Consider the following 22,867-nt stretch of genomic DNA (forward strand, 5'->3'; position numbering starts at 1 on the left):
ATGTACTCTTGGGTACTCATGTGCATTCCTTGTTTAGATGCGAAGATCACATATAGAGCCCAAAGGGATTTCATGTTACAGTGTACGTGAGATTTGGGGGCTCAGGCAATGCTTTACCAGCCTGTGTTTGGAAACAGATCTGAAAATAGGCTGAAGGCGAATGACTTTAAGCGTCTGCTCCCTGGGGTCCATGTTGCACTGTGGTCCTCTGCATGGCTGCCCATGGGTCCCATGTTGAAAATCTGAAACCTTCATGAGTCGCTATTCCAGGATTCTCCTGGCATTCTTTAGCTTCTGCAATTATGTTATATAAATAATAAGTAAATGATAGATTATCCATTTTATCGAATTCTGTGGCATTTGGGTTTCACCTTATTGATCCAAAACATTGCTTGTGTAACACACTAAAACTTGGCCTTGGAGATTTGCTTTTCTCAAGGACCAAAACCAATAGGTTCCTCCATCGTCCTCCTGGTCAAAGCATTGTGTGTTTTTATTCGTGTACTGGCATCAGTGAGAAGTGACAGTCTGAGTGACACGTGTCAGCTGAGAGGCACGAGAGGAGTGGCAGAAGTCATTTACCAGGAGCCAGGAATGAGACAGCCATGACTCTTGCGCTTGTTCCAGTCCACCACCCCCTAATAGCTCTAATTAATTGATGAATGAGGTCAAATTGAAGATATCTAGCCAAATCTCAATTTGCCCCAACACCCACTTCCATGTTGTTTTTCTTAATGCGCCGTGCACCTTTTCTCCCTCTTCGCTCATCTGCATAAGACCTTGAAATGAATGTTAACTATGTTTAATTAGACAAGCGATGGGATAGATGCGTGTGCAGTGCTTTGGGGAGAAGGTTTGATGGCAAGGCTCCGCACCGGTGGGGGTGCAGGACTGCAGTCATTCTGGCTGGGATGGGACTTACACATCTGGCTTTAAACAGTCTCCTGTGCTGTCTCTGTGGGTTTCTGACTAATGCTCAGCTTTTTTAGTGAAACCCTGGGCGTTTACATAATTTAAGAAGCTAATGTAATTATTAACTTTTTAATGATGTTTGCAGACAATGTGTGGCTCTCCTTAGTGCCGGTTTGTGTCTGGGGAGGGATGTGCAAAATGTCATGGATTTCGGGTTTGTACATGGCTTAGAAAATTATCAGTTTTAACCGTTAGCCTTTATAAATGTGCTTGAGGATTGGAATATGCTGCTGGTAAATGATTGAGGCTTTTTCTTCAAATGAGTACATTTGCAAATCTATCCAGATGTTATGTTTCTTGTTACAGTAGGTACCCTGTTTGGGTATATTGTGATTTTAAATAAGTACTTAGAAATGAATAATTATTCTTTTTAAATAAGTATCCAAAGTCATTTTTGTGATTTACTGTTTTCAACATAAAAATAATGAAAATAATATTGACTGAGTAAGGTCATGTCAAAGATCAAAAATCAAACTTTAATTCATGATCATTTAGCCTTGATTTCACACACAGGATATAATAATACATTGCGTTCTTTTAATATAACGAATTTCATTATTATTACGTTCTAAATGACATTAAAGTGTCTGTGGGGTTAACAACTTGTTGTCTGATAACTTTATAAGGATCTGCAACATATATACATACTACACTCTCAGGAAAAAAGGTACAAAAAAAGTACAAAAGTTATCACTGGGGCGGTGGCTTTTCAAAAAAGTACACTTTTGTACCGAAAGATGCATATTGGTACCTCAAAGGTACACAATGGTACTTTAGAGCATTGGTTCTCAAACTGGGGTCCGGGGCCCCCAGGGGGGCCGCGAGATGGTGCCAGGGGGCCCTCAGTTTTATTACATTTTACAAAATACATTCATTTATCATGAATTCTGTGTAATTAAACCTAACAAAATAAGGCTACTAACCAACAGTACTACTTTGTATAACTTAATATGTTTTGTTTAATTAAAATGTTAAATTTTTGAACAGTTTTTGTCATAAATTTTCTTTGGGGGGGGGGGCGCGCGAAGGAATGCACCGTACACAAGGGGGGCCGCACGTGGAAAAAGTTTGAGAACCACTGCTTTAGAGGTACATACTGGTTCCTTAAAGGTACATATCTGTACAAAATGGTAATTAGTATGACCTTTTGAAAGGTACCATCCCAGTGACAACATTTGTACCTTTTTAGAGTATAAATATAAAAGACATGCTGATGTGTGTTGGGTGCCCTGATTTAGGTATTTAAAGGAAAACACCACCATTTTTCAATATTTTACTATGTTCTTACTTCAACTTATAGAAATTAATACATAACAATCTCTATTCAATGCGTGCACTTAATCTTTGTACACCGCTTTGTGAATGTGTTAGCATTTAGCCTAGCCTCATTCATTCCTTAGGATCCAAAAAGGAATGAATCTAGAATCCACTAAACACTTCCATGTTTTCCTTATTTAAAGACTGTTTCATGAGCAGTTACACGAGTAAGGACGTTGGCACAAAATAAACATGGCGATTTGTTAAGCAGATAAAAAATGGAAACTTTATGTATGGCAGAAAAGCACTTTGTTTGCAGCACTTCGACCTCGGCGTTAGGCGAAATGCTAACACATTCACGACCCGCTGTACAAAGGTGAAGTGCACGCAATAAAAAAAAGATATGTATTAATTCAAAGTTGAGGTAAGAACCTAGTAAAATGTTGAAAACGGTGGTGTTTTCCTTTAAGTATAAAAAAATAAAGGTGCCAAAGAATGCATTGAAATAATATGTTAAATTGTTCTCTTATATCCACATAAAAGGTATATAATTTAATAAGTGCAAAAGAAATGTTTTTACATGTTTATTTACAACCCTAGGATTTGTCCTTTGATCAAAATTGTCTATTTTTGTCCTATTTGGGAGGGTCATGAATAATAATGTTGAGCTGTGGTCTGATTGGCTTTCTCTGCTCTGTCTAACCGTGGGTCAAAATCGCGTCTACCGCGTCTAGTTTGCCGTCTGAACATTTTGAATGCATTTGCGCGTCAAAAAAAGCAAGCATTTGACGCGCGTCAGAGGCCAAATCCGCTTCTTGTGGGTGCGGCAAGTGCTATGCGGTTGTATGTTTGCAAGATGGCTGAAGTTGATCGTGCATTCATCGAGAGAGTTACCGGTTTGTATTTGGTAACCTTCCTATAAGGGGAAAATAGTAAAAAAAAACAGCGGGAATGCCGCGGGTCGATAAACATCACGTGACTCAAAAGTGAAATGTGTATTTACAACTTACCAGGTTGCCCAATCTCCTCACTGACACTCTTTCAAGCAAGGTCCTTTTTATTCCTGTCTCTATAGAATCGGGGTGACTACTCACAGACAATATCAAGCGTTCCTCCATGTTGAATGAGTGACTCCGGTCTGGTCTGCCGCCACAGCAGCAAGCAGGCTACTGATCCGCCAAAGTTCAAATATTTCAACTCGGGCGTCAGCCGCAAATTTGCCTCAAAGGCAAAATGCACAAAAAACACCATTGCTTAACGCCTCATTCGCGCCGCGAGACCTCCAGACGCGCGTCAATGCGTCTTCACATTGATTTAACATTGATATCACTCACGCTTGACGCCTCTACCGTGGCTCACATTAGTAAACATGTTGGGGCATACATCTCGACTGTTACATCACAGTCCATGTTATGTTGAGATTGGCCTGTTTTTTGCATGCACAAGGTTTACATAAGAATGAGGAAACAAACGCGTTTGAAGCTTACGATATGTCATTACCATGTACAGAACTCTTATTATTTATCTATGCACAGGTAAATACAGTTTTTTATTCTATGGCACATTTAATTCTTATAAACCTGCACAAACTTTGTCCGTCATAAACCTTGAGACTTTAAAACCAGTCTAAAGAATATTAAATGGAGGAAGAAATGCGAGCTCAGATTTGTCTTGCTTGTCATTCTACCATCTTTTGACAAGAATGTCGCTCCGTGTTAAAGCATTGTGGTGAGGTGTCTAAGTGCCTCAGGCTTGTCCTTATCTCTGTCCTTCCGACTGAGGTGTGATCCTCTTGCTCAAAGAATTTCCGCTGCTGTAAGCCGTGAATAACCACTGTGATCCAGAAAATGATGGACATGCCATTTAAACAGCATTGCTAGGAGATAAGCCGAATGCAGATGTTTTTCTTATTTATTATCCCCTCGCCTCCCATGCTCAGTCGGCTGTATGGTACGGCTAGTGTCTTTGCAGACAGTAGAATGAAAACATTCCTATTATATCCTTATGGAGGATCTTATCTCCTGTCTGTAGCAAGAACATAACACCTATAGTAGCCATGGATTTCTGCTTTGCCTGAGGTTTTGCCCATACTGTAGCTACACTACGACCAAGCAGACAACACATTCTGATTTTTTGATGAATGCTTTTTTAGCCCCCAGGAACTGTTCAGTGAAACTGTTATTAGTGTGACAAAACCGTTGCTGGTGAAGACAGAACGAAATGTTTATTGCCTTCTTAAAAAAACTGAAAAGATAATTAAATACTGTCATGGCCATTTGTAATGTCATGTTTTGTTTAGACACTAATTAATGTTGGAAGAAGAGGACAATTCCTAACCTCTGCTCTCTCCCGCTAACGCTATTTGTCTCTAAATGACCTCTGATTTCACACCGCATTGGTTTTCTCCGTTATGGACAAGACTCCTTTTTTTCTGCTGACAACAGAAGAATTGCTATCTGTTAAATAAGTAATTCCCAACCGCTCAGTGAGTTTGCCAGCAGCAAAACATTGGGATTGCTGAAAAGGCAGAGAGAAGAAACATGAAATAAACAACCACCCTAACACTTTCCGCACCTCCCTCTTCAATTTGCTCTGAATTCAGATAATACGAGGTGTGTACACAAACAGTTTGAGTGCAAACTTAATATAGTTGTTTCCCCCAACATTTCCTTGAGCACAAGTTTTAATCACTTGTCATTTTAGAGTTAAGCGTTTGACTAAGATAAGGGGAAGGTTTTCTGAGGCAGAGACATTCAGGAAGGAGAATTTTTACTTTCAGCTGACATTTTTCATATAAACTGTATACAAGCACAATTATTACTAATGTCAATATTTTAACGGTCTACATGTGAATTTCGGCAATAGATAAAAAGGGGGCGAGAGGAGTGGATTGTATGTCAGTCTGACAGGTAACCAAAGTACTACAGTAGTATCAAAGTGGTGTAATTTTAGATGATATTTATTATAAACTAAATACTAAATTTAGGGCACTTTAAAACTAAAGAAGAGTTTTACCTGTTCTGAAACCTCATGATACTCAGATCTTCTGGGATTTTACCCTGAGAGTTAGAGGAAAACACCACTGTTTTTCAATATTTTACTATGTTCTTACCTCAACTTAGACAAATTAATTCATGCCTATCTTTTTTCAATACATGCACTTTTAATATTTGTACATTGTGATTGTGTTAGCATTTAGCCTAGCCCCATTCATTCCTATGGCTCCAAACAAGGATGAAGTTAGAAGCCACCAAACACTTCCATGTTTTCCCTATTTAAAGACTGTTACATGAGTAGTTACATGAGTAAGTATGGTGGCACAAAATAAAACTTTTGTTTGGAGCCATAGGAATGAATGCGGCTAGGCTAAATGCTAACAAAGATTAAAAAATAGGTATGTATTAATTAATCTAAGTTGAGGTAAGAACATAGTAAAATATTGAAAAACAGTGTTGTTTTCCTTTAATGCTCCCTTTATGTGCTATTGGAAATTTCCTACTAAACGCTTCGGAAGTCGTGATTACGAGTTCATCGTGTTCAAGTACTTTGTTGTCGTAGAGAATTAGAAATATTTAAAGACAGAGCAAAATTTATACAAGATAAGACCATCTTCAGATTCTGACTAAAATAGTCTGTTGTCAAGCGTATATCTACCACTTTACCGCAAACTTTCAAAATGGTATACAGATAGGACACTTGCTGACAATTCCGTAATTTTGGTCAAATACATTTTCAGTGTGTTTAAACCATACAATATGTAAGGGATAATGTAGAGGCAGCCGGTAGTTATCGGGAAATAAGGCCCGACAGTGTGATCAGTGTCTTGTATCACACTGAAGGGGCTTATTTCCCAATAACTACCGGCTGCCTCTACATTATCCCGCTTATTACACGGCTACTTGTCACATAAGAAAAAAACCGGACATGAATATGAATTTGAAAAATTTTATTGGCATATTTGTTTTTAATTAACATGTTTATCCTTCCGGGAAACTTTCCACGGATGCATAAAATGATCGTAATACCTTATTAAGATCCTCTGCTTCATACTTGTCTGTCTCCATTTTTTCTCTTTTAGCCAGTCTTTGAGAAGTTTTAATGCCCATTCTGTATTTTTTGTGTGTTGGCTTCGTAGCTGTCATGCTCTATTTTGTCAAGTTCAGTCTCAGTAAGCTCTCTGTGTCTTGTCGTGGTTGTCCAGTGTTTGTCACAAGATGGCGCCAAACATAAATCTTTATTGATCTTTATTGGCGCGGAGCGATTTTACTCGTACAAGTAGTACCGGCTATGCGTTATTACTTTGGAGCGGTTATTATTTGAAAAGAACGAACCAGCAAATGTCTCAACTGACCAATCAGAATCAAGCATTCCAGAGAGCCGTGTAATAAGCATCAATAGATTTTTTTAAAGATAGATAAATATGCAATGCTTTCGAGACAAGGTGGTGTAGTTGCTGTGGAGAAATAGTTGCTATGGAGAAATAGCTTAATGACGATTGTGTAATTTTTCTCAAATACATGCTATTTTCAACTGTGTTTAAATCATACAATATGCATCAAATAATTTTTTACAGGTATATACATAAATATACAATACTTTATTGACAAGACAAGCTGGTGTAGTTGCATCAATTGAATCAAAATGTGTATTTATCTTTGCCATGTTATATTCATTTAGTTAACTTATGGTTTACACTGATAAAAAAAACATTAATGGCATTAATCAAAACACTTACTTTGTCATATTAATAACACTGTCATTGCTGCTGTCATCCTTGGGACGTCGTTGCTGAACTTTTTTGGACAGCAATCAGTTTTAGTCCTGCTCGATTTTCATTGACTTTGAGTAAAATAATGAAAAGTTTTTTATAAGATCCCCTGTGGTTTGGTGCATGGAATGGTGCGCTGTGATTTGTGGAGCAGATTTATTGCATTCTGCAGAGAATGAGGACTGGCATTTATTGTGTTTTTGGGAAAAAAGGGAGAAAAGATAACAGAATAACATGGTGGATATCGGATTTTGCGTAAATTTAAGAATGTACTTTTTGATACTGACCTGATACAATACTGATTTTGGTGGTAAAATAAAAAAAAATGGCATTCATGTCAAATTCACAACAAGGAAACTACAATTTACAATAATTCCAGTGATAATTCATGTAAAGGCAGCATAAGCCATGTGAAAAGTTGAAATTAGTTAAACAAGCTAACATAGTAGTTCGTAGTTCATATGTACGTATGACAAACTAGCTGTTGACTGTAATTCTCTTTATACCCCACATGCAATACATGCTTTTTCTCTCTCTCTCTCTCTCTCTCTCTCTCTCTCTCTCTCTCTCTGTCTGCTTGTCTCTCACTCTCTATCTGTCTCTCTGTGCTCTTCTATGATGAGGGGATTGATGTGCTTGCACCTGGCACTGTGAGTTTTGCCTCATAGTGCCGGAGCAGTTGCCAGTAACATTGATGCATGGCCATGAATTATATTATGCCTTGGCAGCTGCTCACACCTAAATTCATCTTTGTACTCAATGATTTATTTATTACAGTGCTTGCAAGGCAGCTCTGTATTGATATTCCTCAAACATTCTGGTTAGGGGTTTGTTCTAAAGCCCTAACCCTAAGCATTAAACTTCTTCAATTAATTCAATATGGACCACTGAACATATAGACTCCATTCAAATTGTTTTGTAGATATTTTTGCCTGCGGTGTGTTGTGTATTTTTAGTTGTACAGAAATCATAACTTTTTAAGAGGATTCAAGTTTTGGGGCCAGATTTACTAACGGCTTGCGCCAGCGAAAAACCATAATTTTGTCGTTGAATAACGACTGTTGCGGTTTACTAAAGACGCGCAGTAAACAATTAGTGCTTTAAAAGGTGTGGACTACTAGTAATTTTTGCGACTGACCTTATTGCATATGCATTTCTAGGAGTTTCTCTTTCAGACGCAAAATTTATGGAAGTTTACTAAAGTTTGCACGTGTGAATTACTGTTTTTGTGCCATTATTTAACGTGCATGTCTTAAATAATTTTTTGCTTGAAATGGCTGAAATTGAAATTGGTACAAGGCAGAGGATTTTTAACATGTAACAGTTTATTTAGAATACCAGAGAACATATTATTAAAAATATTGTTTGCCAATCCAAGTAAAAAAAAGAGAAGTCACCAGGTGTTTTAAATCCTATTGTAAACCTTCACTTTTCAGTGTCCTATGGCTTCGTAAACTGTGATGTCCGTGGTGCTGAACTCAAAATTAGCTCTGCTTATTTGCGCCCCTTAACTAATTTTGCGCTGCTCTTAGATTGCGTTGGTCATTACAGTATGGAAATCCCCCGTTGTGCCTATGTTATTTAATTTGTACCTTTTTAGTTAATAACCCGCAGATATTACCACTCCCATTGGCGCTTTTTTGGAATTGCGCTCTCACGCTAATTTGCCCCATTTAGTAAATCTGGCCTTTGATGTCTCCTATATACTTTTTGACATTAATAATTCAGTATAACAGCAATGACATCATGATAATATTTGCATACCAGATTGATGTTGTTTCATACCTCTGTTTGTATATTGAATTGTGACTGGTCTATGAATATATTTAACTATTTATATCTGCTTTTACACAATCCAATGGAAAACTTTACAAAACCCCTGAAACCATAAGCTTGCCTAGAAAATCAAGGCTATTTTTTCTGCCTACAACACGCTGTTGTTTCCTTTAGGAAATGCAAATCTTGTTTAGTTTTATTTGTCATCTTGGTTCTTGCCTGGAAAAATAATGCAAACAGAAAAATGAAAGAAATGGAATATGATAAGGATTTGCAACATTTGCTTTACTGGAGCCGAGCAAATGCTCTGAATCTAAACTGCATCTTTTAGTTATAATGCAAAACATGGTTGCAACACAGTGCAAGTGAAGTGTAAATGAGACAAGATTATGACCCATGACCTTTCTATCCCCCAGACTGAGCTTTTTAATTCTAACATGATTTTTTTATTAACAACTAAACATTGTTCTTTCAACGCAGTGAGACTCAGTCATGTCTCAGCAAAGGAGAAAATTGAATCAGGTGTCAATTAATAGATTTGCGGTATGTCTACAGAAGATCATGTAGCTACTGGTGGTACAAGAAAAAAACAGATGAGGTGGCTGAAGAGTGGGTAAACTCACAGAACAAGAGGTCATCAGTCTTATTGATCCAGTCGTGTCTGATGGGGTGACGGGGTCCTCGCATCAGACGGCATAGTCTGCAAATCAGATTGCGCTGATGTGCGCAGATTTCAGACCGAATTTAAATGCAGACAGGCTGTCGATTTTTACATGAAGTAGAAATCTGAATAATTTTTGTTACTTTTATTTATTACCTCCAATATCAGTTAAACATTTGGACAAACTTTCTTAGGTTTTGATGACATTACTAATATTATTAACCCTGGAGAACCCAAGAACCCTTCTCTTACTGTAGCATTAATTAACATTGGCCAAATTTGACCCGTGGGTTCTTCAGGATTAAATGTTGGATTCATACAATGTCCAAAAAAAGTTAAGAAATCCAAATGGGTGATTCTCGCAAAATAAGACTTATGAGGTGTCATGAAACATTTTGATAAAAAGTAAATGCTATCAAACATACAGTTACAAACATCTCTTCATGTACTATTTTGCACATGATTTCAAATGACATCATACAAACCAATTTTGTTTTTTTTTCCACATTTAAGGGGAACATTTTCATTACCGCAACGTGTCCATTACTGGATTTGGGTTCTTAGACATAGATATATTTATAATAAAAAAATCTAAAAAATTAAAAAGCTTCAGTGCATGTTATACTATAAACATTTACAGTAAAGAAACATGTGGTATTTGGTGATCATTGATGAATGTAGAGACAATAATAAGGGATAAATGTGTCCAAGGCCAATTTTCTCATCCTCTATACAAATTTTCAATCATTGTTTAAGCCCTCAAGGAACTAACATTTAAAAAAAAAATAGTTGGAAGGGACATAATTGACTGTGACACTCAATATGGCTACCAGGTAAGCAGTTCTTATTTTTTCTCTCCAGATAAAAGTTGAAATTTTGTTTGTCATAGTACCTAGACAACTTTTTAGTTCTCATTACCGAAACATGAGTTTGTAAATGCATATGTTTAATGTAATATCATGTTGCGGTAATGATACTTTTTGATAATGATAATCTAAAAAAATTTAAATAATTCTATAGGAAATATTTTTTAAATTCTCTAAAAATATGTGCAAAAAAAAGCTTCAAGGGCTTTTTAAAAATTCTGATGCTGGACACCTTCTAAATCTGGATTTCATGAGAATCACCCAAATGTATATTTTAGACTATTCGAAGCTAACATATTGACAGCTATTTTGCAGACTCTCTTGGCATTCTCCCAACCAGCATGAGTATGATATTCCCTCCCACAGGATTGGAATTCCCATGTATTTTCTTGGCACTTTTTGGCTGCTTTGCCTTCACTCTCTGCTCCAACTTATCCATTAAAAATAACTAAAATTCTGCATTTGATACATTGTCTACAAATATGTGACCCTATCTGTGAAAAACAAGCTAAAGTCATTTTCATGAAATACATTTTTCTATATTAAATCAACCTAGATAATATAAAGAACATTCTGTGAAAATATAACCTTGATGTCTTTAATATTGACTGAGAAAGACCATGACAAAGATTGAATACAATGTAAAATCAATGAGTGAATTCAAACTTTGATGCTTCTGATCTCATAATTTGGATTTCACAGACAGTCTTACATATATTATTTTAAAATAATTTTAAAATGTTTCACTATAAGCCTTTATAATAAAAATTATCAAAAACATAAATTATGTCCAAACTTTTAACTGTTACTGTACATGAAGTATTTTTATGTATATGATATCAATGTTCTGTGCTGTAAGGTCTTGTGAACAATGACAGAACAACCTCTGAACAATATATTTTTTATTTCTCTTGGCTGATAAAATCTAGCATTACACCTCTGAACTCAAGTAAAGTGACATTATTGGCCCTAGGCTGACTGTAGCCCTGCATTGATGTTATTCGAAAGGTAAATGCTGTTAAGGAGAGATTTTGCTGGATTTGACTCAATCTTAGTGTGACCTTCACGCAGTCGCTCTGACTCTTCATTGTGATCGTGGCGGAAGGAGGCAGCGGAGGGCAGGCGCAACGCTTGTCTGCTGCTCTGATGGCCAAACAATTGCAGCGTGGCCGATGCGTCGAGCAGATAGCACAAACAGACTTCAATTAAAACCTGCCTTCTTTCTCAAAGACAAATCAAAGTGGGCAGTTCAACGGCAGGACAGCCAGGAACAACACTAGGAGAGAAAGAAAAAGAGAGCGAGAGGCGATGCTCTCTGAGTGATGACTAGAGTAGAGTTCAGTGCTCTATTAAAGCTCACTTTAGGGGAGCAACTAATTTGAACAGAGAGTCTATCCTGCCTGCCGGCTTCTTCTGTGATTTCTAGGCTTCGTTTCGTTTTACTGTCTACATCTGTTCTGTACCATTTCTCAAAAGTGGGTTGATTGCTTCCTGTGTACAGGAATTACAGATTCTTACTCTTTCGTGATATGACTCATCTGAACACAGGCTTCTGTACGTGGAGTTTTTGAATTGATCTATAAGAATAAGTTTTTACTGAACTAAGCCTCCAAGCAGGTGTGAATTTCCTAAAATTATTATGTAGACGTGCCTGCTCACACCACTATATATAACTATATAAGCGCCCACAACTGCGGATGATAAGATTGTGTTTATGCAAAGCTTCATACTTTAAATTCATCTATGGACCACATATTTGAATATGCTAATTAGTCTCCACCTCCAGTCTTTCGCACCACCTTGGAGCATAGATATATATGTAAATAGATGCTACATTCTGCAGTTTCAGTTCGGTTTCATACTATTCATACGTGAACTGTGTTTGCAGCAATGAAGCAGCTGTGCTGCATAGTGATCCACACGTTCAACTATGTTTGTATGATTTGTTACATGTTTGTGCATCACAAAGATGATTTTAAACCATGGGAAGGAGACTGTCTCCAGCTTTATAGAGAAAATACTCAGCAATGGTGTTGAATGATAAATTAGCGCATGGCTTGTCTTAAAATGATCACGATTAATCGCATACAAAATAAAGTTTGTGTTTGCATTATATATGTGTGTGCACTGTGTGTAATTATTTCGTATATATAAATACACACACATGGATGCATGTATTTTAAAAACATTTACATGTATAAATATTTATTTAGATTTTGATATAATTGATATTATATATGAAAAATATATATACACAATTTTTTTTTCTTAAATGTATACATGTGTGTGTATTCATATATACATAATAATTACACACAACGCGCATATATTACGCAAACACAAACTTTTATTTTGTATACAATTAATTGTGATTAATATAAACGGTGTTGGATATATATGGACATATAAACAGTGTTGGGGGTAACGCATTACAAGTAATGTGTATTACGTAATAATATTACTTTTCTGAAGTAACGAGTAAAGAAACGCATTACTTTTTAAATGTACACATTTACGCAGGTAGTTACTTTTTTGGGAGTAACTTAATATTGTAATGCATTACTTTAGGTAACTTTCCCCAACACTGCATATAAACAACAATAAATCCTGATACTTTATCTTTTAAAAATGTTTTAGTAAATGCTTAAATTAACATAAAGTAAAAGTGTTGGTTACTGTTAGTTGAAGTTGGCTAATGCATGTCGATATTAACAAATACAAGCTTATTGAAAATTGTTACCGTTATCAATACAGTTGGTGTGGATTTACCCGCACTGGCAGGACAGTCCAAGTGAGGTGTGATTTTGCACAGAGCCCAATAGGTGGTTGTGGGCTTGTCTTGAATTGAAAGTTCGAAATTGGTTTTACGCAAGGGTGCTCCAGTCATTTGCTGTGCTGAATAGTGGAATTCACTGGATAATTCCAGCATTAATTGATTCTGGAGTCTGAAATAAACAGGCTGGCAAACTGTGCAAAAGTTGAGGCTCCATCCAACAGACCTATTTCCAGAGAATAGGAGTTAGGTCGAGACCAGGCATGGGTCCAAGTCATTGTTTTAAAGTCTGCCTCGAGTTTTGAAGTAATGATGGTCAAGTCTAAATTTACACAGCTTTAGTCAGGTTGAGTTCTCAATTCATGCCACAAGTTTATCCTGTTTTGCTGTTATCCAAAGCCACAAACAGCACATTACAACATATTTAGATTAAATCAGTATACTGTAATGCGATCCCTAGAATCGAACCCATGACCTATTGCGCTGCTAACACAATTCTCAACGAGTTGATCTACAGGAATTAAACAATAAATGTGAAATTACAATGAATATATACACTGTGCACATTAGATTTTTTAGATATTAGATAGGTTACAATGTTTATATAGATGCATTCCTTCTTTTGAGGTTTTAAATGGCAGTGTTGTTGTCGGCTGACTCTTCTGTAGCCGTTCCCCCAATTTTAGAGTCTCTGTCTCTATTTGAAACTGGGTTTTGTGATTAGTCGTGTGAATGATCAGGTGCACCAGGGCATCAAAGTCTCTCTGTCTCCTGCCCTAGTTTCTCACGCATCAAGAACGCCACAGGGACTCTCGTCAATGAGACTCAGTGACACTGTATTAGACTCACTTCTTACTCTAATTCCCACTCCACCCATGATCCCCACAAAATGAGTCTGTCTCACAGAGATTACACTTGGAATGACGCTGCCACCACCATTAAATCACTCAAGGTTTGAATGGCAGTTTAAGGGGCGAATGCTTTAAAAGGACATTGGACCTACTCAAATTACATTAGATGAGTATCATAACATCACTATGACAATATGACATCATCATTTTCATTTACATTTACATTAATGCATTTGCCAGACGCTTTTATCCAAAGCAACTTAAAGTGCATTCAAGCTATCCATTTTTTTTCATTTTTCATCAATATGCATGTATATTCCTGGGATTCAAATCCACAGCCTTTGCGTTGCAAATATCATGCCCTACCAACTGAGTTACAGGAATGACATTATCAGTGACATTCTATTAAACAAATAAAAAGCTATGAGTATAGGGCTTAATATCCGGGCATTATACACTGTAGGGTCTGTGTTATAAATGTTTTCAATGCAAATGAGTTTTGTTTAGTTTTATTGTACACTGTCGGATACCGATATGTTCCTTTGAGGTGCAAATATGTATCTTTAAAATACCAATATATATTTTTGAGGTAAAACAGGAATATGCACCCTTTAGGTACAAAGGTCAAAGGCCTAAATCTGTCCACAGCAAAATCCATGCATTTCACAAATTACATTGGTCATGGCGGAAGAGTCAATACTTTGCCTTCTTTACTGGGGCGAAGTATGGTTGGTAAGAGGCTGTGGAGGGGTGATGTCCTGCAGAATACAGTAGATGATAAAGAAGGCTTCGACCTTGGGCACGAAAGGGCAGATTGGAGGAGAGTGCAGCAGGAAGTGAACCTGGTTGCTCCCCGTGGAGGTAGATGGAGTGGGAACAAATGGACGACATTTACAAATGAGTCTGTACATCGCCACATGGGGGAATTGTGTATCCTATTGTGTCCCAGCCGAAGAACTGCTCAATCCTCCCCCACATCCATAAAAAGCGGGATAAGGAAGGGATGTGCGCCTGAGCTTTGGTGCCCAAGGCAAGTGAGAGAGGGCATACTTAACTTCCCTTTTCCTTCACTGCTTTCACATGAAATTTGAATTAGAAGGATTTATCATGCAAATTTTAGGCACTAGTCATAGTTTTTTTTTTCTTTTAAGGAGTAGCGGATCTAAATATTTTCTTGGCATTTGATTTCTCACAAATATCTGTCCTCAAGTTAACAGCTCACTGTAGTGCACGTGTTGTTTAAACTATTTTTGTAAAGCTCTTTTGTCTGTTTAGAGGCTTGACAAAGATTGTCACTATACACTCAAAACTCTAAAATGCTGAGTAATAAAATGGACAAACTCAGCTGCGTGTGTAAATTAAGCCAGAAAGGGATTTAAAAGAACCCATCATGGGTTGAATTACATTGTATTTAGTAGCACGAACTACAAGGTCTGATAATTGTTTCCCTTTGATTTGAATTGTTCACTAGCCTCCATTGAGTGTGCCTTCCCACACTCTCTACATTTCATACACAAGTAAACCTTGGCGCATCACCGCCAAGGCCAGGCTGTCGGGCTCGTATGGTAGACGGCAGAGGGAGGGATGTTTCGCTGACCATCTTCGGCATTTGTGTTTTGTTTTTTTTCTGCCCTAAATGATGACATCCTCTCAAATAGCAGTTTCATTTCCATCCCATGCAGTGGGATCTGGCACTAGCTGCAAACCAATCTCACTAAGTGCCAACACTCCCCCTTCCCCATGCCGCCGAGCTTCCCCTCCCACTGCACATCCTCTGCCTGTTACTGTGCTCGGATGCTGGGCTGTGAAAACAGAAGGCCCAGACTGAACGTCTGGAGCTCAGCCACTCACTCAGCTCTTGATGGGGAAGATTCAGTGCAGTGAGAGGGGATAATTTGTTTCAAGAGTCCTCGAAGTGTCTGGGACCCTGGGAGGTGCCCTGCAGGCGAATCAGCATGCCAAGCCAAACATTGACCACCAGCTGGAAAACATCTAAGCTATTCTGGATCAATTCTGAATTGATCTTAGCACAACTGTATGTATAATGTAGGCTTTTGGCCGGTTAAGACTAGCTGTCTGTCTGACCAGTGCTGGGAAGGAGAAATGATCTGCCCACACCCTTTAAAAGCATATTATGGGAAAGGGCAAAGGGCCTGAGGAGAGTTTCAAATGAGCTTGGAGGGACGCCTCTGTGCAGTAAATGGATTCCATCTCGCCCATTTCCAAATGTGTTCCATGCGTGCTGACACAGATTTTGTGCATCCTGCAGACCCGTACACCACGTCCCAATTCTTTCTGTCGAGTCGGCAGACCGGTGGCCAACCACTCTCGGAAGGGAGCACAGCACTGAGCATCAAGAGTATTGAATAGGGGGCCGTAACTGCGAGTCGGCTGCGTGCGTCGGCCCCTTCCTCATTTGGGCAGCTCGAGGAGGCCACATGCTGGGATTAATAGGTGGTTGACTGGAAAGCAAAGCTTTTTAACCCTGTTCAGGGACTCGTAGAACAGCACCACACCACCCCAGCAGATGCCAAGTGCAGCTGTCAGGAGCCAGAGAGCTTTTGTTGTTTGCTCTCTCCCTCTCTCGCCATTCTCTCCCTGCTCTTCTCTGGCTTTCCAGACCACTTTTGGCTGAACTCATGTACCACTTGAATATTTTGGAACTTAGTCAAGAAATAGCTTTTTTGCTTTGCCATCTGCAACAAGATTAATGATTGTTAGAGAATGTTATAAAGTTGTAGCTTAATTAATTGTATTTCTTATGTCTGTTGAAAAGGGAAAGTCTTGGACAAGGTCCACCGCTGGTTTGGTGCTCATATATTGTTGGTCAACCTGCATGGACTTTCTAATGCATTTTTGTTGTTGTTGAGCACCAAACTAGCATTGAACCATGCTGGCATTTCCGTCTGGTCTTGTCAGCAGGGGCACATTTAATATCTTTATTATTTAAAACACACAGTGTTCTGCTGAGCTTTCACTCTCAGTTCTGATGACCTTCCAAATTTCATATGTGAAAGAGGAATTCAATGTTCTTTATTTTGCAATCTGATCATATTTAAGTTTAAACGTGCAAACGGAAAAATACAATGGCGTGCTTGTTTTTAATGAGCTGTGTGAGAGAAGCAGAGCTTCACAGCTTATTTTGGAGTCCTTGACCTTTTCTCATCCCCCACCAACTCTCGCCCGTCTCTGTTATTCTCTCACACCTTCATTCTCTCTTCATTTATCCTCTCATCTTCCTGTTCCCTCCCTAGCCATCCCTCTCTGCGTATCACTCTCTCCTGTGTCTAATTGCATTTCAATTCGTCCTTAGGGATGCCTGGGTAGTTCAATCCTCTCCCCTGATTTTCCTCAAATCCATTTGCACCCTGCCCCGGCCAGGTCAGTTTCATGGGTTGCCCTGCAGAAAATATCAGATGACCCCACTTTCCAGTTGAGAACAAGGTAACGTGGAGAATAGAATCAGTTGAGAAGCTCGTCTCCCGACCTCACCACCTCCCCACCCTCATATCCATCTGCCCCTCCTGCACAGACTTCCTGCTCTCAAGTGTAAAACAAGGTCAAAATCTTATATTGAGTAATACAGAGGGCACCACCAAGTTTGAGGATTTTAAGAAATATAGTAGTGATATCCAACTTTGAACTTTGATATATTCGCTCATTTATTTGACTAAATATGCATTTAACGTTTTGTATGCTTGTTGCATTGTTGTGCTTGGAGTAATAAACTGAAGCTCAACTTTGAGAAGAATTTATGGTGGCTCAATGATGCACTGGAGCCACCGAGCATGGAGACATTGAGCATGGCCCCACCCCTAAAACAAAACACAAGCATCCATTTAGGTTGCAGCGGGCGTGGTTTCATTGGTGACAGCGGACAAGCCCCCAGCATTGGAGAGTCCTGCCTGTTTTCTCCAGATTTTGATAACTAATTTTATTTACTTGGTTTTTTAAATCATTCAAATTTGTCTGCATGGTTCCTAACACATTTTTATTTTAGACTTTACACAGACTTAAAAAGTTTAGCCTCTTTTCCATTTCCTACCATACAACTGATATTTTGATGGTTTAGTTGAGTTCCCCCCAGACATTACTTTTGACTACTGTACATACAATCCACTTTTCAATGTAACATGCATGTAGCATCGTCTTTTTGACCCAAGTTGTATAAAATAAGCAAATATCCAGTGTGCTCCAAAAGCCGTCTATAATCCATTCACTCATTCCATCTCATTCCATAACTGGGACTTATTGCTGCCTTTAAACAGAATACAGCGCAGGGGAAAGCATGAAAGTTAGTTTTAGTAGACGACTCCTTTTGGCAAAGTACAAAAAACAGAGTGTGGGGTTGAAAGAATGAGGCTGACATAGTGCTACCCATAAAAACCCATGCTGTGAATGATGAATCCATTTGATCAGTTTTACAAGTCACTTTTTTGTTTCAAGCTTAAAAGAGACATGGAGACCTTAAAATGAAACGCTCCCAAAGTGCCGCATTAGACTTAATAGGGTATTAGTATTCTCAATTCCACCGAGAACGTTTCCGTGCTTTTTAGTCTTTGTCGGCTCAAATGCTCGACGGCTCATGGGAACGCGGAGATGCGTTATGGATGGTGTTTAGAGACAAGTGTATGATGGGCGCTGGGATAGTGCCAGTGAGATGTCTGTCTGTGCTTTTAATGGAGCACCTATAGTTGTTTCAAGTGATCAGCCCTGTCACTTCAAACTGCAGATTTGAGGTTTTTGTCACCTATCCGCACCCGCATCAATATGAGCGTCAGAGACGAATGGTAGCGGCGACGAACAAGCGAGTCACGGGTCAGCCAGGGACACAAGTACGGCGACGAAACATCGGCATAAAATAAATGCGATGGGATTTGCTTTTATCAGATTGGCTTCTTTGACACAACTTGTTTAAAATAAAAAAGATATTGTGTTTCTTTTACATTGCGGTGTTACTGTGTCAATTTACCATATCAGAAACAAAGGAAAGCGAAAAGTACATGTCATATTTTATTTTAAATCGCCAGACGCTTTCCCATATTCACAAAATACCCGCTTGCCCTCACTGCTGTTGGCAGTGACAGTTTGAATGAATAAGTGAGGTGCTTGTTGTCCGGTTTTCTAGTAGCGAACCTTTTTCAAAATTGAATCAGAGATGTGTCCACCAGTTTCTCATTCACCCATTTGGGAAATGGCACATTTGCCCTTAGATGAAACCAGAAGAGGACATAGAAAAAAATGTAGCATTGTTTGATATAAGGTGCTTTTCCTTGTAAAGGTGACACGATTAAGCATAATAAGAGCATTTCAAACAAGTGCAAGTAGATACGGTTCCCAATAATCAGCTTTTCTGAAGTAAGCTCCTGATGCATGGATTTTACTGTCTAATGTCAATGTCAACATCTTTTTAGTAATGCTAAAATACTGCTTAGATGTAACAGGCCTAGTGGCTCATTGTTCTTAGTTTGAAAGGTTATTCACTTCTTTTGACATCCAGTGTTTGCGGTGCGAAGCATGCATCTCCATGGGGCGCTGTCCTGTCATGCTTGCATTGAACAGTTAAGCATGTCGTCAGGTCCATCACCTTAACAGATCACCTTCCCAGAGCTCATATAAAGAGAGAAAGAGGGTAGCTCATGTGTTAAATATGTTAAGTATTTCATGAGTGCTTGAGAGGAGGCTTGCCGTAATGCCCGTGGATAGAGCTCATAGATGGACAGCTGCTAGCTACAGTAGACTTTGATGCACACACTTGACAACTGTGGCCAATCAAGCTGAAAGTGAGCTAGCCGCTCATTATAACGGCAAACAAACTTTGTCTCTCGCAGATGTTTAATGGCTCTTCGCCTGTTTTTGTTTGTTTTTTTGCCGTGAGGTTATTGCACCTTTATGGTTGATCGGGGGTTAGAATTATCCCCGACATCTGTTCGGGGAGCGGGTGGGACGGGTTGGCAATGCCAGCATTCGCCTTTTATTTACTGGACCGGGCCTCTTGGCTTAAACCCCCTCGGCACTGAGGTCGGCTTGTTGACTTTTAATGGGAAAGCAATGAAGAAGAATCTCAAACGGCCCTCAAGGTCAACGAAAGACCTATCTTTCTTGCTTTTAAAACAAACTACTCCCAAGCACAGCTGCCCATTAGCAGTGCGCACCTATAGGATGCAAGAACAACTTTACTAAACGAATTTTCTTAAGAGCTTGCATTAAATGTTTTAATTGAGTGGTTAGTAAGGCACAGTGTTCTTTTAATTAGAGAAACAAATTAAATGTTTTTTTACTTGGATAGTTTGTGCGAGACTTGGACATCATTGCGAAGCTACCGAATTAAAATACAGCAACTCTGCTGCGTTTCACTTTGTTATATCCCGCTTTAACCTCGCAGCTGAGCCAGAATAGTGTGTAGTTTTAATGATGGAGAGATTTTCTCCACCTCTTTAACTCTCCATGGTCATATTCCACAGCCTCTTGGTCTCCTTCCCTCTGGCCGTGATGACAGGAAAACCGAACGTTAATCAGAACAGCACTATCTCTCAGACAGCACCTGCAGGCCATCACGCCAACCTCTGCCTTCACTGTGTGGGCACTGCCAGTCTTGGCACCCTGGTACCTCCAGGGATGGCTCTACTGCCAAGCATGACAGGAGTTAAACCATAGAGTTCTAGCAGGAGTTCTAGTAGTTCCTTACTATAAATATACATTACATCTCTCAAGGGTTATACAGCTTTATGGTTGGAAATTGGTATAGAATTTGGGCTATTATTGATAGGCTTATGGTGTTTAATTAGGTTAGTAAATAAATTGTGTCAACTTTAGATGTGTGGAGAAAGTTGAAATTGATTGTAGTGTGTGATTGATCTAGATTACTTTAACCGATCGGTTAATGTTCTAGAAAGCATGCTTGATGTATTGTTTGGCATATGTTTATTTTTATATTTAATAAAGATATTATTGAACCACATATATTTTGGTGCATGAGATGAGAAGCCTTTTGTGCATAAAAACAGAAAAAAAAGAAAACTATGGTTTACTTACTTAAGAAAAATCTATTACATTTCTGATTACTGTTACATGGAAAGTCAGAAAGTCTGGATCGATATATATGATTACTTATCATTTAAATGCACGTGTCAGCAAAATCAAAATTGTGTCTTCTTTATATTTTAAGACATTTTGGTTAACTTTGAATGGATTCTGTTCCATCTTAATGCCGTCTTTGTCAATATTTCAGATAGCGATATACTTCCTGGCTCTTGCATCACCCTGTCTTTGTCGTTAAGCCTCACCATTGGTTGAATTTGATATACACATTCAGACGCACTTTCCCCTGGAGGCATCCCCAAAGTGTCACTGCAGTGACGCAGCGCAAGTTCCCTCGAAAGTGAACTGTAACAATGTATGTTAAAAGGTATAATGATGTAACCTTGCTCTCACTTGAAATGTATCCCCACATTTAGTCCTTGAATTTGAGGGTATTGGACCTGGAAAGTACTTGAAAGGTCCTTGAATTTGAAGTTAACCAAGCTGTGGGAACCCTGTAGCTAGAACAAAGTCTTAAACCCAGGAAATAATCAGATTCCTGTTTGATGGGATCATTTTGCATTTCTTGCTGTCTTTGTATGAGCAAATGACAAATGCCCTCGGTGAAAAATGAATGGTTTGCTGTCACAGGTAATCATGAGGTTGCTTGTCAGTTCCCGATCTGCTTTCATTTCCCATGATTAGCTTTGTGAAGGAATGATGGGATACGTTTCACTCATCCACTTGTCTCTTTTGTTGGATGACAGTGATGACTGGGTTAACATTGGTACAAGAAATTGCATCTTCTGCTGTCATGCTTGGTGTGTATCCAAAGAAAAGATTTCTGTTTTGGTACGGTAATCAAACAGGCACTCCTAAACAATAGTGTTAGGACTATAAAATGGTTTTTTTTTTTTTTTGCTGGTTTTCATTTTATTTATTCAAAAGGGTTAGTGAACTGGGGCTTCAAACATTGAGCTGGGTTAGGGCGTATGTCCTGAAGTTCAAAGGGCACTGTGTGGTGTTTTTTGGTCATGTTACATATTTTCATAATAATGTATGCTTATCTTTGTAATGGCATATTACAATTTTTGGGTTGGTGGTTTGTTTATATGTGCTGTTAAAAAACTTTTACTGATTTTCTGTACTAACACATTTTCTTATTTCTTTACTTTCTGTCTGCCAGGAAATCGCAGCATACTTGATAACATTTGAAAAGCATGAAGAATGGTTGACGACATCCCCTAAAACACGGTAAGAGAGTTCATTTATCAGCTCACCATTGGGAATCCCTTTACAAAGAATTCCAGTTCCCAGAGTTGATCAACAAATGAAGCCATTAGCTTGGGATTCCTCCAAAAAACTCCTTGATAATCTCTGCCTTATTAAAAGTTGGGTGTTTGATATTGGAGGACATTGATGGGAGTTTCAAAGGGTTTACTTATTTTTTAAGTAAGCTTGACAGTAATGGATTATTAATAACTCCAAATAGCCTATTAGCAGACCTCTTAGCTCGATGCTTTGTCTCATCTCTTCTGTGAGTGTGATGGTAATGTGTTCATATCTAACAGCGTATTAAACGTCTGCTAATAAAAGACGGTGTGAACTAGGCTCAGTCTAGGTGTTGAAAAGTGGTGGAAGGATAAGAAGTTGACTGATGCCCAAAAAGGAAAACGAAGCGTGTGTTTTCTGTGAACAGGTGTGTGTTTGCATGTGTCTGTCCCAGTGAACGGATCTGTCATCAGGGTTTATGGCTGATAGCTTGCCCCGGGTGTGAAGCAGCCCCTGGTGAATCAGAGTATTTTCTAATATTTTTAAGTGCATTATTTTAACAGTTTATTGGCTGTACGCCAGGCCAGCTATAATAAATTTGAGGTATACTGGAGTTGCACTTGTCAAGCATCAGCTGTGTTGAGATGGTGG

The 22,867-nt window shown here is 38.6% G+C and overlaps 1 protein-coding gene across 12 annotated transcripts in view; it reads left to right on the forward strand.

Moving 5' to 3' along the window:
• camta1a (calmodulin binding transcription activator 1a) overlaps positions 1-22,867 on the forward strand; it is a 469,448-nt gene that overhangs the window by 188,191 nt on the left and 258,390 nt on the right. For all 12 annotated transcript variants that reach the window (XM_065285521.1, XM_065285522.1, XM_065285523.1 and 9 more), the window contains one exon: positions 22,131-22,198. In XM_065285521.1, coding sequence (XP_065141593.1) covers positions 22,131-22,198 — 68 coding nt within the window. The remainder of the gene's footprint in view (positions 1-22,130; positions 22,199-22,867) is intronic.

The sequence above is a fragment of the Paramisgurnus dabryanus genome, chromosome 21, assembly GCF_030506205.2.
Source record: "Paramisgurnus dabryanus chromosome 21, PD_genome_1.1, whole genome shotgun sequence".
NCBI classification, from domain to species: Eukaryota; Metazoa; Chordata; class Actinopteri; order Cypriniformes; family Cobitidae; genus Paramisgurnus; species Paramisgurnus dabryanus.